Below are 20834 nucleotides of genomic sequence, written 5' to 3'. Positions count from 1 at the left end.
AAAACTCTGATAGGAGGCTGACAAAGGACTGCTGATGCTGTTGGAATCTAACCTCCTTGCACTCGAAATGAATTTTCTGGAGCTAAATAACTCCAAATGTCGTGCTCTCAACAGCGTTAGAAAGTAGACATCCAGAGCTTTTCAAGAATATATAATAGTTCATACTTTATTCGGGAATTGACGATGTAAACTGGTGCTCAACGCCAGTTCCATGTTGCTGTCTGGAGTAAAACGCCAGAAACACGTCACGACCCGGAGTTGAACGCCCAAAACACGTTACAATTTGGCGTTCAACTCCAAAAGAAGTCTCAGCTCATGGATAGATCAAGCTCAGCCCAAACACACACCAAGTGGGCCCCCGAAAGTGGATTTATGCATCAATTACTTACTCATGTAAACCCTAGTAGCTAGTCTAGTATAAATAGGATAATTTACTATTGTATTAGACATCTTTGATCTCAGTTTTATTTTATTCTTCATCTGAGGAGACTATTGATCACGTTTTGGGGGGCTGGTCATTCAGCCATGCCTGAACCTTTCACTTATGTATTTTCAACGGTGGAGTTTCTACACACCATAGATTAAGGGTGTGGAGCTCTGCTGTACCTCAAGTTTCAATGCAATTACTATTATTTTCTATCCAATTCGAATTATTCCTATTCTAAGATATTCGTTGCACTTCAACTTGATGAATGTGATGATCCGTGACACTCATCATCATTCTCACCTATGAACGCGCGTGATTGACAACCACTTCCGTTCTACCCTAGACCGGGCGCATATCTCTTGGATTCCTTAAACAAAATCTTCGTGGTATAAGCTAGAATTGATGGTGGCATTCATGGGAATCTGGAAGGTCTAACCTTGTCTGTGGTATTCCGAGTAGGATTCTGGAATTGAATGACTGTGACGAGCTTCAAACTCCTGAAGGCTGGGCGTTAGTGACAGATGCAAAAGAATCAAGGGATTCTACTCCAACCTGATTGAGAACCGACAGATGATTAGTCGTGCTGTGACAGATCATTTGGACCTTTTTCACTGAGAGGATGGGATGTAGCCATTGACAACGGTGATACCCTACATACAGCTTGCCATAGATGGGAGTGATAAAATTGGATAAAAGCAGTAGGAAAGCAGAGATTCAGGAGGAGCACAGCATCTCCATACGCCTATCTGAAATCCCCAACATTGGATTACATGAGTAACTTTATCTTTATTTTATGTTTATTATTTATTAATTTTCAAAAATCCATAATCAATTACTATCCGCCTGACTGAGATTTACAAGATGACCATAGCTTGCTTCATACCAACAATCTCTGTGGAATCGACCCTTATTCACGTAAGGTTTATTACTTGGACGACCCAGTACACTTGCTGGTTAGTTGAACGGAGTTGTGTCCACACATAGCAAAGAGCCATTATAATTATTCCATACAACAATAAAGAGTACAACATTGATGATCACACTTTCGTCCACCAAGTTTTTGGCGCCGTTGCCGGGGATTGTTCGAGTATGGACAACTGACGGTTCATCTTGTTGCTCAGATTAGGTAATTTTCTTTTTATTTTCTTTTCAAAAAAATTTTTCAAAAATCTTTCAAAAATTTTTTCTTTATTTTTGTTTTTCTAAAATATAATTTTCGAAAAAAAATAATAAAAATACAAAAAAAAATCATAAAATCATAAAAATAAAAAATATTTTGTGTTTCTTGTTCAAGTCTTGAGTCAACTTTTAAGTTTGGTGTCAATTGCATGTTTTTAAAAAAATTATTATGCATTTTTCGAAAATTCATGCATTCATAGTGTTCTTCATAATCTTCAAGTTGTTCTTGGTAAGTCTTCTTGTTTGATCTTGATGTTTTCTTGTTTTGTATCTTTTCTTGTTTTTCATATGCATTTTTTTGTTTGTTAGAGTCCATGCATTAAATTTTTCTAAGTTTGGTGTCTTGCATGTTTTCTTTGCATCAAAAATCTTTCAAAATTATGTTCTTGATGTTCATCATGATCTTCATAGTGTTCTTGGTGTTCATCTTGACATTCATAGTGTTCTTGCATGCATTCTTTGTTTTGATCCATAAAGAAAAGAGAAAAACACAAAAATGACGTTTTTGATTTTTCTCTCTCATCTTTAAAAATTCAAAAATAAAAAAAAATATCTTTTCTTTTTTCTCTCCAAATTTTCGAAATTTTGGGTTGACTTGGTCAAAAATTTTTAAAATTAGTTGTTTCTTACAAGTCAAGTCAAATTTTCAATTTTAAAAATCTTATCTTTTCAAAATCTTTTTCAAAAATCATATCTTTTCAACTTTATCTTTGTTTTTCAAAAATTTTCAAAAAAAAATATATTTTTCAAAATTTTTCAAAATCTTTTTCTTATCTTTTACATCATATTTTCAAAAATATAATCAATAATTAATGTTTTGATTCAAAAATTTGAAGTTTGTTACTTTCTTGTTAAGAAAGGTTCAATCTTTAAATTCTAGAATCTTATCTTTTAATCAATTTTAATTTTAAAAATTAAATCTTTTTCAAAATATCTTTTTCTTAAAAATCTTATCTTTTTATCATATCTTTTTATCATATCTTTTTCAAAATTTTATCTTTTTCAAAAATTTGATTTCAAAATATCTTATCTAAATCTTCTGATCTTTTCAAATTTGATTTTAATATCTTTTTCAACTAACTATTTGACTTTTGTTTGTTTCTTATCTTTTTCAAAACCACTTAACTACTTTTCCCCTCTAATTTTCGAAAATACCTCCCTCTTTTTCAAAAAAATTCTTTTTAATTGTTTAAATTTTAATTTTAATTATATCTTATCTTTAATTTTCGAAAATCACTAACCACTTTTTCAAAATTATTTTCGAAATTCTCTATCTCTCCTTCTATCTATTTATTTATTTATTTTCTAACACTTATCTTCACCTCTCTTTATCTCAAATCACTACCTTTATCCTTAACCATTCTTCTTCATTCTTCTTCCATTCCTTCTTCTACTAACAACAAAGGATCCTCTTTACTGTGACATAGAGGATTCCTCTTTCTTTTCTTGTTCTCTTCTTCCCTATATGAGCAGGAACAAGGAAAAAAGACACTCTTGTTGAAGCTGATCCAGAACCTGAAAGGACTCTGAAGAGGAAACTAAGAGAAGCTAAATTACAACAATTCAGAGGCAACCTTTCTGAAATTTTCGAACAAGAGAAGGAGATGGCAGCCGAACCCAACAACAATAATGCAAGGAGGATGCTTGGTGACTTCACTAAACCAACGTCCAAGTTTGATGGAAGAAGCATCTCCATTCCTGCCATTGGAGCCAACAATTTTGAGCTTAAGCCTCAACTAGTTGCTTTAATGCAACAGAACTGCAAGTTTTATGGACTTCCATCTGAAGATCCTTACCAGTTTTTAACTGAGTTCTTGCAGATTTGTGAGACCGTTAAGACAAATGGAGTAGATCCTGAAGTCTACAGGCTCATGCTTTTCCATTTTGCTGTAAGAGACAGAGCTAGAACATGGTTGGACTCACAACCTAAAGATAGCCTGGATTCCTGGGATAAGCTGGTCACAGCCTTCTTGGATAAACTCTTTCCTCCTCAAAAGCTGAGCAAGCTTAGAGTGGATGTTCAGACCTTCAAACAAAAAGATGGTGAATCCCTCTATAAAGCTTGGGAAAGATACAAGCAGATGACCAAAAAGTATCCTTCTGACATGTTTTTAGAATGGACCATATTAGATATATTCTATTATGGTCTATCTGAATTTTCCAAGATGTCATTGGACCATTTTGCAGGTGGATCTATTCACCTAAAGAAAACGCCTGAAGAGGCTCAAGAACTTATTGACATGGTTGCAAATAACCAATTCATGTACTCTTCTGAGAGGAATTTCGTGAATAGTAGGACGCCTCAAAGGAAGGGAGTTCTTGAAATTGATACTCTGAATGCCATATTGGCTCAGAACAAAGTGTTGACTCAGCAAGTCAACATGATCTCTCAAAGTCTGAATGGATGGCAAAATGCATCCAACAGTACTAAAGAGGCAGCTTTTGAAGAAGCTTATGATCTTGAGAACCCTGCAATAGCAGAGGTTAATTACATGGGTGAACCTTATGGAAACACCTATAACTCATCATGGAGAAATCATCCAAATTTCTCATGGAAGGATCAACAAAAGCCTCAACAAGGCTTTAACAATGGTGGAAGAAATAGGCTCAGTAATAACAAGCCTTTTCCATCAACTTTTCAGCAACAGACAGAAAATTCTGAACAGAGCCCCTCTAATTTAGCAAACTTAGTCTCTGATCTGTCAAAAGCCACTTTAAGTTTCATGAGTGAAACAAGGTCATCTATTAGAAATCTGGAGGCACAAGTGGGCAAGCTGAGTAATAAAGTCATTGAAACTCCTCCCAGTATTCTCCCACGCAATACAGAAGAGAATCCAAAAGGAGATTGCAAGGCCATTGAAGTAATCAATATGGCCGAATGCACAAGGGAGGAGAAGGATGAAAATCCTAGTGAGAAAGACCTCCTGGGACGTCTCTCAAACAAGAAGAAGTTCCCCATTGAGGACCTAAAGGAATCTGAGGCTCATATAGAGACCATAGAGATTCCACTAAATCTCCTTCTGCCATTCATGAGCTCTGAAAACTATTCCTCCTCAGAAGAGGATGAAGATGTAATTGGAGAGCAAGTTGCTCAATATCTAGGAGCTATCATGAAGCTGAATGCCAAGTTGTTTGGTAATGAGACTTGGGAAGGTGAATCCCCCTTGCTCATTAGTGAACTAGATATATGGATTCAGAAAACTCTACCTCAAAAGAGACAAGATCCTGGTAAATTCTTAATACCCTGTACCATAGGCACCATGACCTTTAACAAGGCTTTGTGTGACCTGGGGTCAGGCATAAATCTTATGCCACTCTCTGTAATGGAGAAACTGGGGATCATTGAGGTACAGCCTGTCTTATTATCACTTCAATTGGCAGACAAGTCAGTAAGACAAGCTTATGGATTAGTAGAGGACGTGTTAGTAAAGGTTGAAGGCCTTTACATCCCTGTTGATTTCATAATCTTAGACACTAGGAAGGAAGAAGATGAATGCATCATCCTTGGAAGACCCTTCCTAGCCACAACAGAAGCTGTGATTGATGTTAGCAGAGGAGAATTAGTCCTTCAATTGAATGGGAACTACCTTGTGTTTAAAGCTCAAGGACCTTCCTCTGCAACCATGGAGAGGAAGCATGAAAAGCTTCTCTCAGTACAGAGTCAAAAAGAGCCCCCACAGTCAAACTCTAAGTTTGGTGTTGGGAGGCCACAACCAAACTCTAAGTTTGGTGTTGAGAAGCCCCCTCATTCAAACTCTAAGTTTGGTGTTGGGAGGCCCTCATCATGCTCTGAATATCTATGAGGCTCCATGAGAGCCCACTGTCAAGCTAATGACACTAAAGAAGCGCTTGTTGGGAGGCAACCCAATTTTTATATATCTAATTTTAATTTTATTTTATTGTTATTTTGTGTTTTATTAGGTTCATGATCATGTGGAGTCGTGAAAAAAAAATACTAAAATTAAAAACAGAATCAAAAATAGTAGAAGAAAAATCACACCCTGGAGGAAGGACTTACTGGCGTTTAAACGCCAGTAAGGTGCATCGGCTGGCGTTCAACGCCAGAACAGAGCATGTTTCTGGTGCTGAACGCCAGAAACAAGCAACATCCTGGCGTTTGAACGCTAGGAATATGCCTTGAGGAAAGGTGGCGCTGAACGCCAGTAACAAGCATGGAACTGGCGTTCAACGCCAGAAACATGCTACACATGGGCGTTGAACGCCCAGAGTGTGCATCACTTCGGCGTTTAAACGCCAAAATGGTGTGCAAAGGCATTTTACATGCCTAATTGGTGCAGGGATGTAAATCTTTGACACCTCAGGATCTGTGGACCCCACAGGATCATCTCAGGATCTGTGGACCCCACAAGATCCCTACCTAACATATTCTCCCCTCTTCTCAACATTCATTCTCTGTTTCCAATAAACACACTTCCCCAAAAACCCTTCACCAATCACCTCAAACCTCTCTTCCCAATTACCCCCTTCACCACTCACATCCATCCACTCTTCCCCATAAACCCCACCCACCTTCAAAATTCAAAAATCTTTCCCACCCAAACCCACCCTAAATGACCGAAACTACACCCACTCCCCTCTCTATATATACCCTTCCATTCTACTTCATTTTCACACAACACAAACCCCCTCTTCTACACCTTGACCGAAACACCTTCCCTCACTCTCCTACATATTTTCTTCTTCTTCTTCTTCTCTTCTTTCTTCTCTTGCTCGAGGGCGAGCAATATTTTAAGTTTGGTGTGGTCAAAGCATAATCTTTTTGTTTTTCCATTACCATCAATGGCACCTAAGGCCGGAGAATCCTCTAGAAAAGGAAAAGGGAAGACAAAAGCTTCCACCTCCGAGTCATGGGAGATGGAAAGATTCATCTCCAAAAGCCATCAAGACCACTTCTATGATGTTGTAGCAAAGAAGAAGGTGATCCCTGAGGTCCCTTTCAAACTCAAGAAAAATGAGTATCTGGAGATCCGACATGAAATCCGAAGAAGAGGTTGGGAAGTCCTAACCAACCCCATGCAACAAGTCAGAATCTTAATGGTTCAAGAGTTCTATGCCAATGCATGGATCACTAGGAACCATGATCAAAGTGTGAATCCAAGTCCAAAGAATTATCTCACAATGGTTCGGGGGAAATACTTAGATTTTAGGCCGGAAAATGTGAGGTTGGCATTCTATTTTCCCATGATGCAAGGAGATGAACGCCCCTACACTAGAAGGGTCAACTTTAATCAAAGGTTGGACCAAGTCCTTATGGACATATGTGTGGAAGGAGCTCAATGGAAAAGAGACTCCAAAGGCAAGCCGGTTCAACTAAGAAGACTGGACCTCAAGCCTGTGGCTAGAGGGTGGTTAGAGTTCATTCAACGCTCCATCATCCCCACTAGCAACCGATCTGAAGTTACTGTGGATCGGGCCATCATGATTCATAGCATCATGATTGGAGAGGAAGTAGAAGTTCATGAAGTCATCTCCCATGAATTCTACAAAATAGCCGAAAAGTCCTCCACCATGGCAAGGCTAGCTTTTCCTCATCTTATTTGCCATCTATGTTACTCAGCTGGAGTTATCATAGAAGGAGACATCCTCATTGAAGAGGATAAGCCCATCACCAAGAAGAGGATGGAGCAAGCAAGAGAGACCCTCCACGGATCTCAAGAGATGCATGAGGAAGCTCATCATCAAGAAATCCCTGAGATGCCTCAAGGGATGCACTTTCCTCCCAACAACTATTGGGAACAACTCAACACTTTCCTAGAAGATTTGAGCTACAATGTGGAACAATTAAGGGTGGAACATCATGAGCACTCCATCATTCTCCATGAAATAAGAGAAGATCAAAGAGCAATAAGGGAGGAGCAACAAAGGCGAGGAAGGGACATAGAAGAGCTTAAGGACATTGTTGGTCCTTCAAGAAGAAGATGCCACTAAGGTGGATTCATTCCTTGTTCTTACTTTTCTGCTCTTCGGTTTTTATATTATATGTTTATCTATGTTTGAGTCTCTACTTCATGATCATTAGTGTTTAGTAACTATGTCTTAAAGTTATGAATAATTCCATTAATCCTTCACCTCTCTTAAATGAAAAATATTTTTAATTCAAAAGAACAAAGAAGTACATGAATTCCGAATTTATCCGTGAATTTAGTTTAATTATATTGATGTGGTGAACTCCGCCTATGTTACACTTGCGGTACATAGCCGGTCCCAAGCCCGGATAAAGGAGGAGGGTTGTGTTAGGTCTTCGGCAACCAACGTAAAAATATAGCCGAACCCCCCATGACATGAATCAAAGACATTATTGCGCTAAAGCTAGGTCGTTACCCGGAAGTAACGCGCCGTATGGCTCGAGTACGGTGTCAAAGCAAGAGCCGCTGCATCGGTGCCCGGATGTAGTGTTAAATGAGCAAGGGTTCTCGCGTTTTCGTGAACGGACAAGGGTAAATAAGCTAGTTCACAAAGGAAAAGGTAAAGGTCGAAGCGAAAAAAGGTTGAGATTTGGGACATGGAACATAGGCACTCTAACAGGAAAGTCCATGGAGGTGGTGGACACCATGACAAGGAGGAAGATTAACATTATGTGCCTACAAGAAACGAAATGGGTTGGTGCAAAGGCTAGGGAGTTGGATTCTTCTGGTTTCAGACTTTGGTATACAGGAAAGGTGAAGAATAGGAATGGAGTTGGAATAATTGTGGATAAGCAGTGGAAGAAGGACGTAGTTGATGTCAAGAGGGTGGGAGATCGGATCATCTCTATCAAACTTGTAGTGGAGGGAGGTGCTTTCCATGTGATTAGCGCCTATGCACCGCAAGTGGGTTCGGACGAACAACACAAGATAAGGTTTTGGGAGGATCTAGAGAGTTTGGTTCAAGGCATACCTTTGGGAGATAAGATTTTCTTAGGAGGAGATTTAAATGGCCATGTTGGGAGAGAAGTGACTGGATATGGGAGTATTCACGGAGGCCATGGTTTCGGGGTGATCAATGCCGAGGGTAAAACTATTTTGGACTTTTCCTCAACTTTTGATCTTCTCATCGCAAATACATGTTTTAAAAAGAGAGACGAACATCTTATAACCTATAAGAGTGGCATGACAAGCTCTCAAATCGACTTCTTCTTGTTGAGGAGAGTCGACCGGAAATTTTGCATTAACTGTAAAATTATCCCGGGAGAGAGTTTGACAACACAACATAGGGTGCTCGTCATGGATTTTCGCGTTGAGCAAAAGTTGAGGAAAAGACATCATACGAAGAACCCAAGGATGAGGTGGTGGCGGATGAAAGGTGAGGAACAAAGAAGCTTCCTAAGACGGGTAGGAGAAGAGGCAAAGTGGGATGGGAATGGAAGCGCGGAAGAGATGTGGAGGGAGATGGCAGAAGTTATTAGAAGAACAGCAAAAGAAAGTTTTGGTGAATCTAAAGGAATAGGACCAAGAGACAAGGAGTCCTGGTGGTGGAATGCGAGTATACAAGAAAAGATAAAGATAAAAAGAGAATGCTTTAAAGAGTGGTCTTTATGCCGCAATGCAGGTAACTGGGAAAAATATAAGGCGGCTAAGAAAGAGACAAAAGTGGCTGTAAGTGAAGCAAGAACAAGAGCATATGAAGGTCTCTACCAGTCTTTGGGCACGAAAGAAGGAGAAAAAGGTATATATAGAATTGCAAAGAGCCGGGAAAGAAGAACGAGAGATTTGGATCAGGTTAAGTGCATAAAGGATAAGGATGGAGAGGTGTTGGCTCAAAAGGAGAAGATTAATGAAAGGTGGAAGAGCTACTTCTACGAGTTATTTAATGAGGGACAGAAGACTCTTCCGAGCCTTGGTCGATTATGCACAAGGGAAGAAGATCAAAACTTTGACTACTATCGAAGGATTCGAGACTTTGAGGTAAAAGAGGCTCTAAAGCAGATGAAAAATGGCAGGGCAGTAGGACCTGATAATATCCCGATTGAGGTTTGGAAGGGTCTTGGAGGAAAAGGCATCAACTGGTTAACCAAGCTTTTTAATGAGATTTTAAGGTCAAAGAAGATGCTTGATGAGTGGAGAAAGAGCACCTTGGTACCTATCTACAAGAATAAGGGGGATATACAAAGTTGCGGAAATTATAGAGGGATTAAGCTTATGAGTCATACTATGAAGTTATGGGAAAGGGTGATAGAACGGAGGTTGAGAAAAGAGACACAAGTAACAGAGAACCAATTTGGATTTATGCCAGGCAGATTTACCACTGAAGTGATATACCTATTAAGAAGGATGATGGAGAGGTATCGTAGTAATAAAAGGGATCTACACATGGTGTTTATTGATTTGGAAAAAGCGTATGATAGGGTACCAAGGGAGGTCTTATGGAAGGTTTTAGAAAAGAGGAGAGTAAGGATCGCATATATTCGGGCAATTAAAGACATGTATGATGGGGCCACAACTAGTGTGAAGACTCAAGGTGGTGTGACAGAGGAATTCCCTATTGGTATAGGATTACACCAGGGATCATCCTTAAGTCCATACCTTTTCACATTAGTCTTAGAAGTACTCACAGAGCACATCCAAGAGCCTGTGCCATGGTGCATGCTTTTTGCCGATGATATCGTCCTTATGGGAGAGTCAAGGGAAGACCTAAATAAGAAGTTGGAGTTATGGAGAGAAGCTCTAGAAGTGTATGGTCTGCGCATAAGCCGTAGCAAGACGGAATATATGGAATGTAAGTTCAGTCTGAGAAGGGAAAACTCCAATATAGAGGTGAAAATTGGAGAGAACACCCTACGAAAAGTTAAAAGTTTTAAGTATCTTGGGTGCATCATACAGGATAATGGAGAGATTGAACATGATGTAAATCATAGGATCCAAGCAGGTTGGTCAAAATGGCGGAGTGCATCTGGTTTTATATGCGACAAAAAAGTGCCTTTAAAACTTAAAGGTAAATTCTATCGCATCGCTATAAGACCGGCTATGCTGTATGGTACGGAGTGTTGGGCGGCTAAAGGGGAGCACGAACATAAGCTGAGTGTGGCAGAGATGAAGATGTTGAGATGGATGAGTGGTCATACGCGATTGGATAAAATAAGGAATGAAGATATAAGGGAGAGAATTGGAGTAGCACCTATTGTGGAAAAGATGGTTGAATCGCGTCTCAGGTGGTTTGGACATGTGAGAAGAAGACCGATAGAACATCCAGTCAGGAGGGTGGATGAGATGGAAGATGGACAAAGGGCGAAAGGCAGAGGAAGACCTAAGAAGACCATCCATGAGGTGGTCAAACGAGATCTACATGTAAACGGTCTCTCTGTAGACATGATACATGACAGAGCACAATGGCGTCGTTTGATTCATGTAGCCGACCCCACTTAGTGGGACAAGGCTTTGTTGTTGTTGTATATTGATGTGGTGACAATACTTTTTATTTTCTGAATGAATGCTTAAACAGTGCATATTTTTGATCTTGTTGTTTATGAATGTTAAAACTGTTGGCTCTTGAAAGAATGATGAACAAAGAGAAATGTTATTGATAATCTGAAATATCATGAAATTGATTCTTGAAGCAAGAAAAAGCAGTGAAAAACAAAAGCTTGCGAAAAAAAATAGAAAGAAAAAGAAAAAGCAAGCAGAAAAAGCCAATAGCCCTTAAAACCAAAAGGCAAGGGTAAAAAGGATCCAAGGCTTTGAGCATCAATGGATAGGAGGGCCCAAGAAAATAAAATCCAGGCCTAAGCGGCTAAACCAAGCTGTCCCTAACCATGTGCTTGTGTCATGAAGGCCCAAGTGAAAAGCTTGAGACCGAGTGGTTAAAGTCGTGATCCAAAGCAAAAGAGTGTGCTTAAGAGCCCTGGACACCTCTAACTGGGGACTCTAGCAAAGCTGAGTCACAATCTGAAAAGGTTCACCCAGTCATGTGTCTGTGGCATTTATGTATCTGGTGGTAATACTGGAAAACAAAGTGCTTAGGGCCACGTCCAAGACTCATAAGTAGCTGTATTCAAGAATCAACATACATAACTAGGTGAATCAATAACACCATCCGAAATTCTAAGTTCCTAGAGAAGCCAATCATTCTGAACTTCAAAGGAAAAAGTGAGATGCCAAAACTGTTTAGAAGCAAAAAGCTACAAGTCCCGCTCATCTAATTAGAATTAATATTCATTGATATTTTGGAATTTATAGTATATTCTCTTTTTTTTATCCTATTTGATTTTCAGTTGCTTGGGGACAAGCAACATTTTAAGTTTGGTGTTGTGATGAGCGGATAATTTATACGCTTTTTGCCATTGTTTTTAGGTAGCTTTTAGTAAGTTCAAGCTACTTTTAGGGATGTTTTCAATAGTTTTTATGTTAAATTCATATTTCTGGACTTTACTATGAGTTTGTGTATTTTTCTATGATTTCAGGTAATTTCTGGCTGAAATTGAGGGACTTGAGCAAAACTCTGATAGGAGGCTGACAAAGGACTGCTGATGCTGTTGGAATCTGACCTCCCTGCACTTGAAATAGATTTTCTGGAGCTACAGAACTCCAAATGGCGCGTTCTTAACGGCGTTGGAAAGTAGACATCTAGAGCTTTCCAACAATATATAATAGTCCATACTTTATTCGGGAATTGATGACGCAAACTGGCGCTCAACACCAGTTCCATGTTGCTGTCTGGAGTAAAACGCCAGAAACACGTCACGACCCGGAGTTGAACGCCCAAAACACGTTACAACTTGGCGTTCAACTCCAAAAGAAGCCTCAGCTCGTGGATAGATCAAGCTCAGCCCAAACACACACCAAGTGGGCCCCCGGAAGTGGATTTATGCATCAATTACTTACTCATGTAAACCCTAGTAGCTAGTCTAGTATAAATAGGATAATTTACTATTGTATTAGACATCTTTGGTCTCAGTTTTATTTTATTCTTCATCTGAGGAGACTATTGATCACGTTTTGGGGGGCTGGCCATTCGGCCATGCCTAAACCTTTCACTTATGTATTTTCAACGGTGGAGTTTCTACACACCATAGATTAAGGGTTTGGAGCTCTGCTGTACCTCAAGTTTCAATGCAATTACTATTATTTTCTATCCAATTCGAATTATTCCTATTCTAAGATATTCTTTGCACTTCAACTTGATGAATGTGATGATCCGTGACACTCATCATCATTCTCACCTATGAACGCGCGTGATTGACAACCACTTCCGTTCTACCCTAGACTGGGCGCATATCTCTTGGATTCCTTAAACAGAATCTTCGTGGTATAAGCTAGAATTGATGGCGGCATTCATGGGAATCCGGAAGGTCTAACCTTGTCTGTGGTATTCTGAGTAGGATTCTGGAATTGAATGACTGTGACGAGCTTCAAACTTCTGAAGGCTGGGCGTTATTGACAGACGCAAAAGAATCAAAGGATTCTACTCCAACCTGATTGAGAACCGACAGATGATTAGCCGTGCTGTGACAGAGCATTTGGACCTTTTTTACTGAGAGGATGGGATGTATCCATTAACAACGGTGATGCCCTACATACAGCTTGCCATAGAAGAGAGTGATAAAATTGGATAAAAGCAGTAGGAAAGCAGAGATTCAGGAGGAGCACAGCATCTCCATACGCCTATCTGAAATCCCCAACATTGGATTACATGAGTAACTTTATCTTTATTTTATGTTTATTATTTATTAATTTTCAAAAATCCATAATCAATTACTATCCGCCTGACTGAGATTTACAAGATGACCATAGCTTGCTTCATACCAACAATCTCTGTGGAATCGACCCTTACTCACGTAAGATTTATTACTTGGACGACCCAGTACACTTGCTGGTTAGTTAAACGGAGTTGTGTCCACACATAGCAAAGAGCCATTATAATTATTCCATACAACAATAAAGAGTACAACATTGATGATCACAATTTCGTCCACCACTGGCGTGTGGCTGGCGCTTCACCGGCGTGTCACGTGCCCTTCAGAATAGCTTGGCGTGCCACGCTCAATCCTTCAAGTGGCACGCTTGTCCCTTTGTCAACCTTGGCATGCCACGCCTTTGAACTCAAGTGGCATGCCATAGTGGAATTCTTGTGTTGGCGTGCCACGCCTTCGAGCTCAAGTGGCATGCCCTTTGCTTTTTCCACTTTCCTTTGCTTCTGGAGACTTGAACTAGCGTGGCATGCCCAAGGTCTGGTGTGCCACGCCCTTGTTGTGTGCTTGGCTAAGCTTCTCTGGAAAGCTGCGCTAGCGTGGCACGCCATGCCCCTTTATGAGTGAGTGGTTCCTCTGTTTGGTGTGCCACGCCATGAACTCAAGTGGCACGCCCCAATGCTTCTCTGGCCTCTGAATGAACTGGCGTGCCACGCCTGGTTGCTCAAGTGGCACGCCTAAGTACAGAATAGTGAATGGCGTGCCACGCCTTCGATACCAAGTGGCACGCCCCATGTAATTGGCATCTTCCACCCTTTCTAGAAACTTATACCAGCGTGCCACGCCTAAAGGTTGGCGTGCCACGCCCATGATCTTGTCTCGCTCCAGTAATTGGCATGCCACGTCTTGACCTTCAAGTGGCACGCCTAAGTGACATGCTCAGATTGGCGTGCCACACATTCGACACCAAGTGGCACGCCCAGTCCTTGCTCGTATTATCTTGTGCATTGGCGTGCCACACCTGGTTGCTCAAGTTGCACGCCGAAGTGAGGTTAAGGGGTTGGCGTGCGACGCCTTCGACTTCAAGTGGCACGCCTAGTCTTCAATTGCCTTCAGTCCCTTCTCTGGATTATTGTACCAGCGTGCCACGCCATGCTGCTCAAGTGGCATGCCCATGTATTTGTGCACTCTTCAAGCTTGGCGTGCCATGCCTGGGTCTTCAAGTGGCACGCCCAAGTGGCTTTTTGGAGCTGGCATGCCACACCTTCGACACCAAGTGGCACGCCGTAGTGGAGGTTCTTCTTGAGATAGTGAGTTGGCATGCCACGCCCCTTTGCTCAAGTGGTATGCCCATAGTAGTTGATGGGTCAGGCGTGCCACGCCCAACCTAGCGTGCCATGCCCCTTTTGTGTCCTCCATCTTTCTCTCTGAAATTTTGTACTAGCGTGCCATGCCCATATGCATGCTTAGATCTCCCTTCTGGAATTTAGTACTGGCGTGCCACGCTTAGCTCCTGGCGTGCCACACCAGTGCATTTTTATGGCATTTGCCCCCAAGTGGCACGCCAGTTTCACACGTCCAACTTCTTGTTTGTCTTCTTCCCATTCTTGATGCCTTTTTCTCCTGAAATTCAGCACAACTCATCTCAAAGTAGTGTACCATAATATTCACCAAATAATGCATGAATTGTACTGATCAAATGAGATTTGTGCTCTTTTATGGTCTTCTTTATGCAAGAAAGAAGGATAGATGATGCAAGTCATAAAAAAGGCAATGAAGGTCACTGCCCACAACAAACAGAGAGTATTGTTAGTTTGTGTAGCCTTAACTACCTCATTTTTTGGTGCCATTCCTTTTATACTATTTAACTTGAGTTTGTATATTAATAAGATTATATGAATTTGATTGATGACATTTAATGTATTTTTTTAAATTTGAAAACTATTTAATATTTATATTATACTATAATTATATTTTAGGATGTTTATTTATAATTTATTTATTATTTCATTTTAAAACAGTTTTTTCGGTTGAACCATCGGTTAGACCGGTTAGACCAGTAAACCCGTGAACCAGTAGTTAGAACGGTTTGATGACCGGTCCGGTTTTCCGAACCTTGAATAATACACAAAAATTATTCAAATAGAACTCAAAAATAAAACCTACCCTTCTGTTAAATACATTCGAAAACATCAGGGGCAAGTGCAATAAACCCAAAATTAACTATTCAAACCAATTTTCTACTTGTCTGTAGCTCCCTAATCAGTTATCCTTCTATATCTCTAAAAATGTTTTAGAAAATTTAGGTTGAGAACAAAACCACACATTCTCAGTAGAGAATGCGAATGCCACAAAAATACAAAATAAATGCAAATAGTTATCTTATATTCCAAAAATAAATTTGTTAATCCCTTAAAAATTTTCTTAAAAACAATTTAACCCCTTTCTTTAAATTATAAACTTAAACATATCTTAACCACAAAATTAGTCATGTTAACCATCTCTCAGCCACATAGTCGATTCTCAATCACAACATCAATCCGTAATCATCTCAATACATTCACAAACCAACAATACAAGTAAAAAACCCAAATCAACACACAAACATGTTGCAATGAGACCAAAAACACAATTACAAAGAAATAAAATAAACACATACAATCAAATACAAATGTGCAAATAATATGATGCATGGCTGTCCCTAGTGCAGACAATGAGCTCACGCGTCGGTTAACTATCCACAGCCTGACGTTACTTAGGACGAATCCCGAATATGATTTCTCCACTGAATCAGTCAGCACATGTATCACATGGGTGCCTCCATGTCAGTCAGATACTAAAGCCACACAGATTTTTTTGTGTCAGTTAGACTAAAATTTTAATCAGAATATTGCTATAGCAAATGTGCATTTAGTGAGAAATGATATACCATATGGGCAAATTCATATCAGTCAAATGCTACTCTTCTTTAAAGTGGGTATCCTCACCTAGCAACTTTACCTAGCTAGTACATTTTCACTAGCTCGGGTCTTTGTCTAGTCCGTACATTTTCTTGGACGGTGTTTCTCTCTCCTGCCAATATGTTTCTTTGACTGGGGACATAAGTCATCTTGGGACTAGCTCTTATCTCAGATGAATCATTTAACTTTGTATCTCTTTTTTCTATAAGGGATAACTACTTTTAATATTTTAAGTATACTTTTTCCTCATCTTTTACTCTAATATGTCCCCGATGTTCCAATTTCTTTCTTATACTAAAAATATCAATCGATCACCGAATCGCGCAAACTTCATGTCCATGAGACCATGATGAACTAAGGTTCATGACAAAATAAAAAATTATATTTTTTGATTCCTTGAACTGGTACAGTGCAAGAAAAATCGCACCCTTCTTGTTGACTATCTGACACATTGTTTTATTTCTTATGGGGTGGATATATGTTGCAAAACACTAGCGTAACGACTCAACTCTTTAATGGAGATTTTCTAGGGATTTTAAGAGTCAATTTAGTTTTAGTTTTGGGTATCCGTATTAAGAATTAAATTTTTTATAAATTTTCAAAGTTTCGCTATTCTGTTTGGTAACTTCTTAAAAAAAACAGCAAGTAGTAATAGACTTTAAAAAATCATGAAAAAATAATTTCTAATAAAAAACCTCTTCATTTTGGTATAGTTATGCTAGAGATCCTAAAATTTGATTCAAATAAAGTTTCACTACATTTGAATTACAATTTTATTTTATATAGATTTTTAAATTTATGCCACTGTTCTAATAAATTTTGAGTAAATAGCAGGTAGCAGGGTTCTTATAAAAATTTGGACATAATCTCTCCTTAAAAATGGACTTAACCACCCTTAAGGGTTTCCTAAATTTCTACCATTAACCAATCCCCTATCAACAACTTTTTAAAACACAAGATTCTTGATACTCAATTCCGTTTAACAACTAGTACCACATCATCAATCAAAAGAAATCATAATTTCCATCAAACTTTTATTAAACCACTACCACGATAACACCAACTCAAAAAAATCAACATAATCAAGAATTCCAACAATCAATCATTTTCAAATAATAAGGAAACTAATCACAGTTTATAACTAGAAACAATCCAACTTCATCAATTAGTCTCACAAAGTTTAACACCCTTGCTACCAGAATGCCACGCTTCCGGTTGCGCCTTTCTGATAGCAAGGAAATTATGACCACTTAAATATATATATATATATATATATATATATATATATATATATATATATATATATATATATACATATACATACATAATAGGTGCCTCTACCTGAAAACCGTATCGACTTTTCTTTGAAAAATTGAAAATACTTCTTTTATACGTATCGGTAAGTTAGTTAGTAGTACCGTCTCAAGTCTGTCCGATACTGCATGAGAGAAAATAAAACTGTAAAAATTCTTAGAAAAATATTTAGAATTGAGAATCAGGCGCTAATTCTAAAAGTTTTGGTCCAACATATATATATATATATATATATATATATATATATATATATATATATATATATATATATATATATATAACCATTAATGAGCATTCAGCTCATTTCATTCAGCATTTGAGCACACAAGCACTATTCATCATCATCTTGTTTCGATCATATCTTGAGCTACAGTACTTCGATTTGCGTGTCATTTACGGCCACGCGAAGCTCTTGCCAAGTCCATCAATTTTAGCTAAACAAAGTTGATAGCAACTTGAAAGCCGTGCTCCAATTTTCTGCCCTATACATTTTTGCATTTTGGGTTTAATTTTGTGTGACTTTTGTGATTTTGGTTATTTAGGTGGTAATTAACCTTGAGTTATTATTGGGTTTTGTCCCAATCTATAGTGGATAAGGTAAGAATGCTCTTAACCCTTGTGGTTTGTCATATTTGTGAACTCTAGGATTGATTTTGGTATATTGTATGGATATAGTTTGAATTATTGTTGATTGGAGTTGAATTGAAGAATTAGTGCACTTGGAATTAAGATTTTGGGGCTGAAGCTTTGTGGAACTTACTTAGAGTTCATTTGGTGATTTTGTGCTTGTGTGGAAATTGGCCAAGGTATAGTTTCAGTTTTTTTAGTTAATATGTAATATTTCGTGAAACTTAGGCTAGTAGACTTTAAGATAGGATTGAATAATTGGGTGTACAATTAATTGTATGTGAATTTTATGTTTGAGGATGAGTTGTATGATGATGGTGATGATGATGATGATATGGAGTTTTGGAATGTGGGATATATGAATTATGATGAAGGTTAAATGAATTGTATGTGTTGGAGAATGATTATGATGAGTATTGATCGTTATTAATGTTGATGATAATTGATGTTGATTTTTAGTTTTGATGATGTTGAATGGAGGAATAATGATTATGATAGATATTTTTAATGGTTGATAGTGCTTGTTGATGATTTTGGTCATAATGGGGTTGGTGAGGATCTAAGAAATTTATTGAATAGGAAATGGTCTAGGTAGTTGAATGAATGAGGAATGTTTGGTATGAGCCTTTGGGGTGTTTTTGGATATGGTTGATTTGTTTTGGCATTATGAGTTTTGAAAGTTAGAAGTTTTACAATTTTTAGTAAAAACCAATTTTTAACTGGTACACGAAATCGTGATACACAACTTTGTGCAGCTGACCAGCAAGTGCACTGAGTCGTCCAAGTCATACCTTACGTGAGTAAGGGTCGATCCCACGGAGATTGTCGGCTTGAAGTAAGCTATGGCCATCTTGTAAATCTCAGTCAAGCGGATTCAAATTGTTATAGGGTTTTGATAATTAAAAGAATGAAATAAAACATAAAATAGGATAGAAATACTTATGCAATTCATTGGTGGGAATTTTAAATAAGCGTATGAAGATGCTTTGTTCCCTCTGAGCCTCTGCTTTCCTATTGCCTTCATCCAATCATTCATACTCCCTTCCATGGCAAGCTGTATGTAGGTGGATCACCGTTGTCAATGGCTACCATCCATCCTCTCAGTGAAAAAGGTCCTCTACGGTTTCCCGCATGGCTAAGCAGTTGTCGGTTCTCGATCGTGTCGGAATAAGATCCATTGATCCTTTTGCGCACTATCACTGTGCCCCATAGTCATGAGTTTGAAGCTCGTCACAGTCATCCCATCCCAGATCCTACTCAGAATACCACAGACAAGGTTTAGACTTTTCGGATCTCAAGAATGCCGCCTATTTGATTCTAGCTTATACCACGAAGACTCTGATTGCATAGAATGGAAGCTCTATTGTCAGGAGAGGCAACCATGCGTTGTGAACCAGGAGGTCAAGAGATACACACTCAAGCTCTCGCAAATAGAACGGAAGTGGTTGTCAGACACACATTCATAAGGGAGGATGATGATGAGTGTCACGGATCATCACATCCATCAAGTTGAAGTACAAGTGAATATCTTAGAACAAGAATAAGCTTGAATTGAATAGAAGAACAATAGTATTTTGCATTAATTCATGAGGAACCATAGAGTTCCACACCTTAATTTATGATGTGTAGAAACTCCACCGTTGAAAATACATAAGGATAAGGTCTAGGCTCGGCTATAACTCCCAAATAACATGAAACAATTGAAAAAGGGTTCAAAGACCTGATCCCAAAATCAAAGATGATCAAAAGATCACAAATGATCAAAAAGATGAAAATACAATAGTAAAAGGTCCTATTTATAGAGAAGTAGTAACCTAGGGTTTACAGAAATAAGTAAATGATGCAGAAATCCAATTCTGGGGCCCACTTGGTGTGTGCTTGGACTGAGCATTGAAGCTTTCACGTGCATAGGCTTCTCTTGGAGTTAAACGCCAGCTCTGGTGCCAGTTTGGGCGTTTAACTCCTACTTTTATGCCAGTTTGGGCATTTTACGCCCGAATTTTTATGCTGACTTGGAATGCCAGTTTGAGCCATCAAATCTCGGGAAAAAAATAGTACATTGATGGAAAGCCCAAGATGTCTACTTTTCAACGCAATTGAGAGCGCGCCAATTGGGCTTCTGTAGCTCCAGAAAAGCCATTTCGAGTGCAGGGAGGTCAAAATCCAATAGAATTTGTAGTCCTTTTTCAGCCTCTGAATTAGATTTTTGCTTAGGTCCCTCAATTTCAGCCAGAAAATATCTAAAATCACAGAAAAACACACAAACTCATAGTAAAGTCCAGAAATATGATTTTTGCATAAAAACTAATAATTATATACTAAAAACTAACTAAATCATACTAAAAACTACTTAAAAACAATGCCAAAAAGCGTATAAATTATCCGCTCATCACAACATCAAACTTAAATTGTTGCTTGTCCCTAAGCAACTAAAAACAAAATAGAATAAAAAGAAGAGAATATACAATGAATCTCACAATATCAATGAAACTTAGTCCCAATTAGATGAGCGGGGCTAGTAGATTTTTGCTTCTGAACAATTTTGGCATCTCACTTTATCCTTTGAAATTCAGAATGATTGGCATCTATAGGAACTCAGAACTTTAGATAGTGTTATTGATTCTCCTAGTTCAGTACGTTGATTCTTTAACACAGCTACTTTATGAGTCTTGGCCGTGACCCTAAGCACTTTGTTTTCCAGTAT

General features: G+C 38.7%; 1 protein-coding gene across 1 annotated transcript in view; it reads left to right on the top strand.

Annotated features, from left to right (window-relative positions):
* LOC112709070 (dehydrodolichyl diphosphate synthase 6-like) overlaps positions 1 to 15128 on the top strand; it is a 41657-nt gene extending 26529 nt beyond the window's left edge. The window contains exon 2 of the mRNA XM_025760972.3: positions 14979 to 15128. Within this exon, the coding sequence (XP_025616757.2) occupies positions 14979 to 15128 (150 nt within the window). The remainder of the gene's footprint in view (positions 1 to 14978) is intronic.
* The last annotated feature ends 5706 nt before the right edge of the window (positions 15129 to 20834 follow it).

The sequence above is a fragment of the Arachis hypogaea genome, chromosome 9 (assembly GCF_003086295.3).
Source record: "Arachis hypogaea cultivar Tifrunner chromosome 9, arahy.Tifrunner.gnm2.J5K5, whole genome shotgun sequence".
Lineage (NCBI taxonomy): Eukaryota > Viridiplantae > Streptophyta > Magnoliopsida > Fabales > Fabaceae > Arachis > Arachis hypogaea.
Note: the sequence above shows the minus strand (reverse complement) of the source record. Positions and strands in the feature narration are given on the sequence as shown.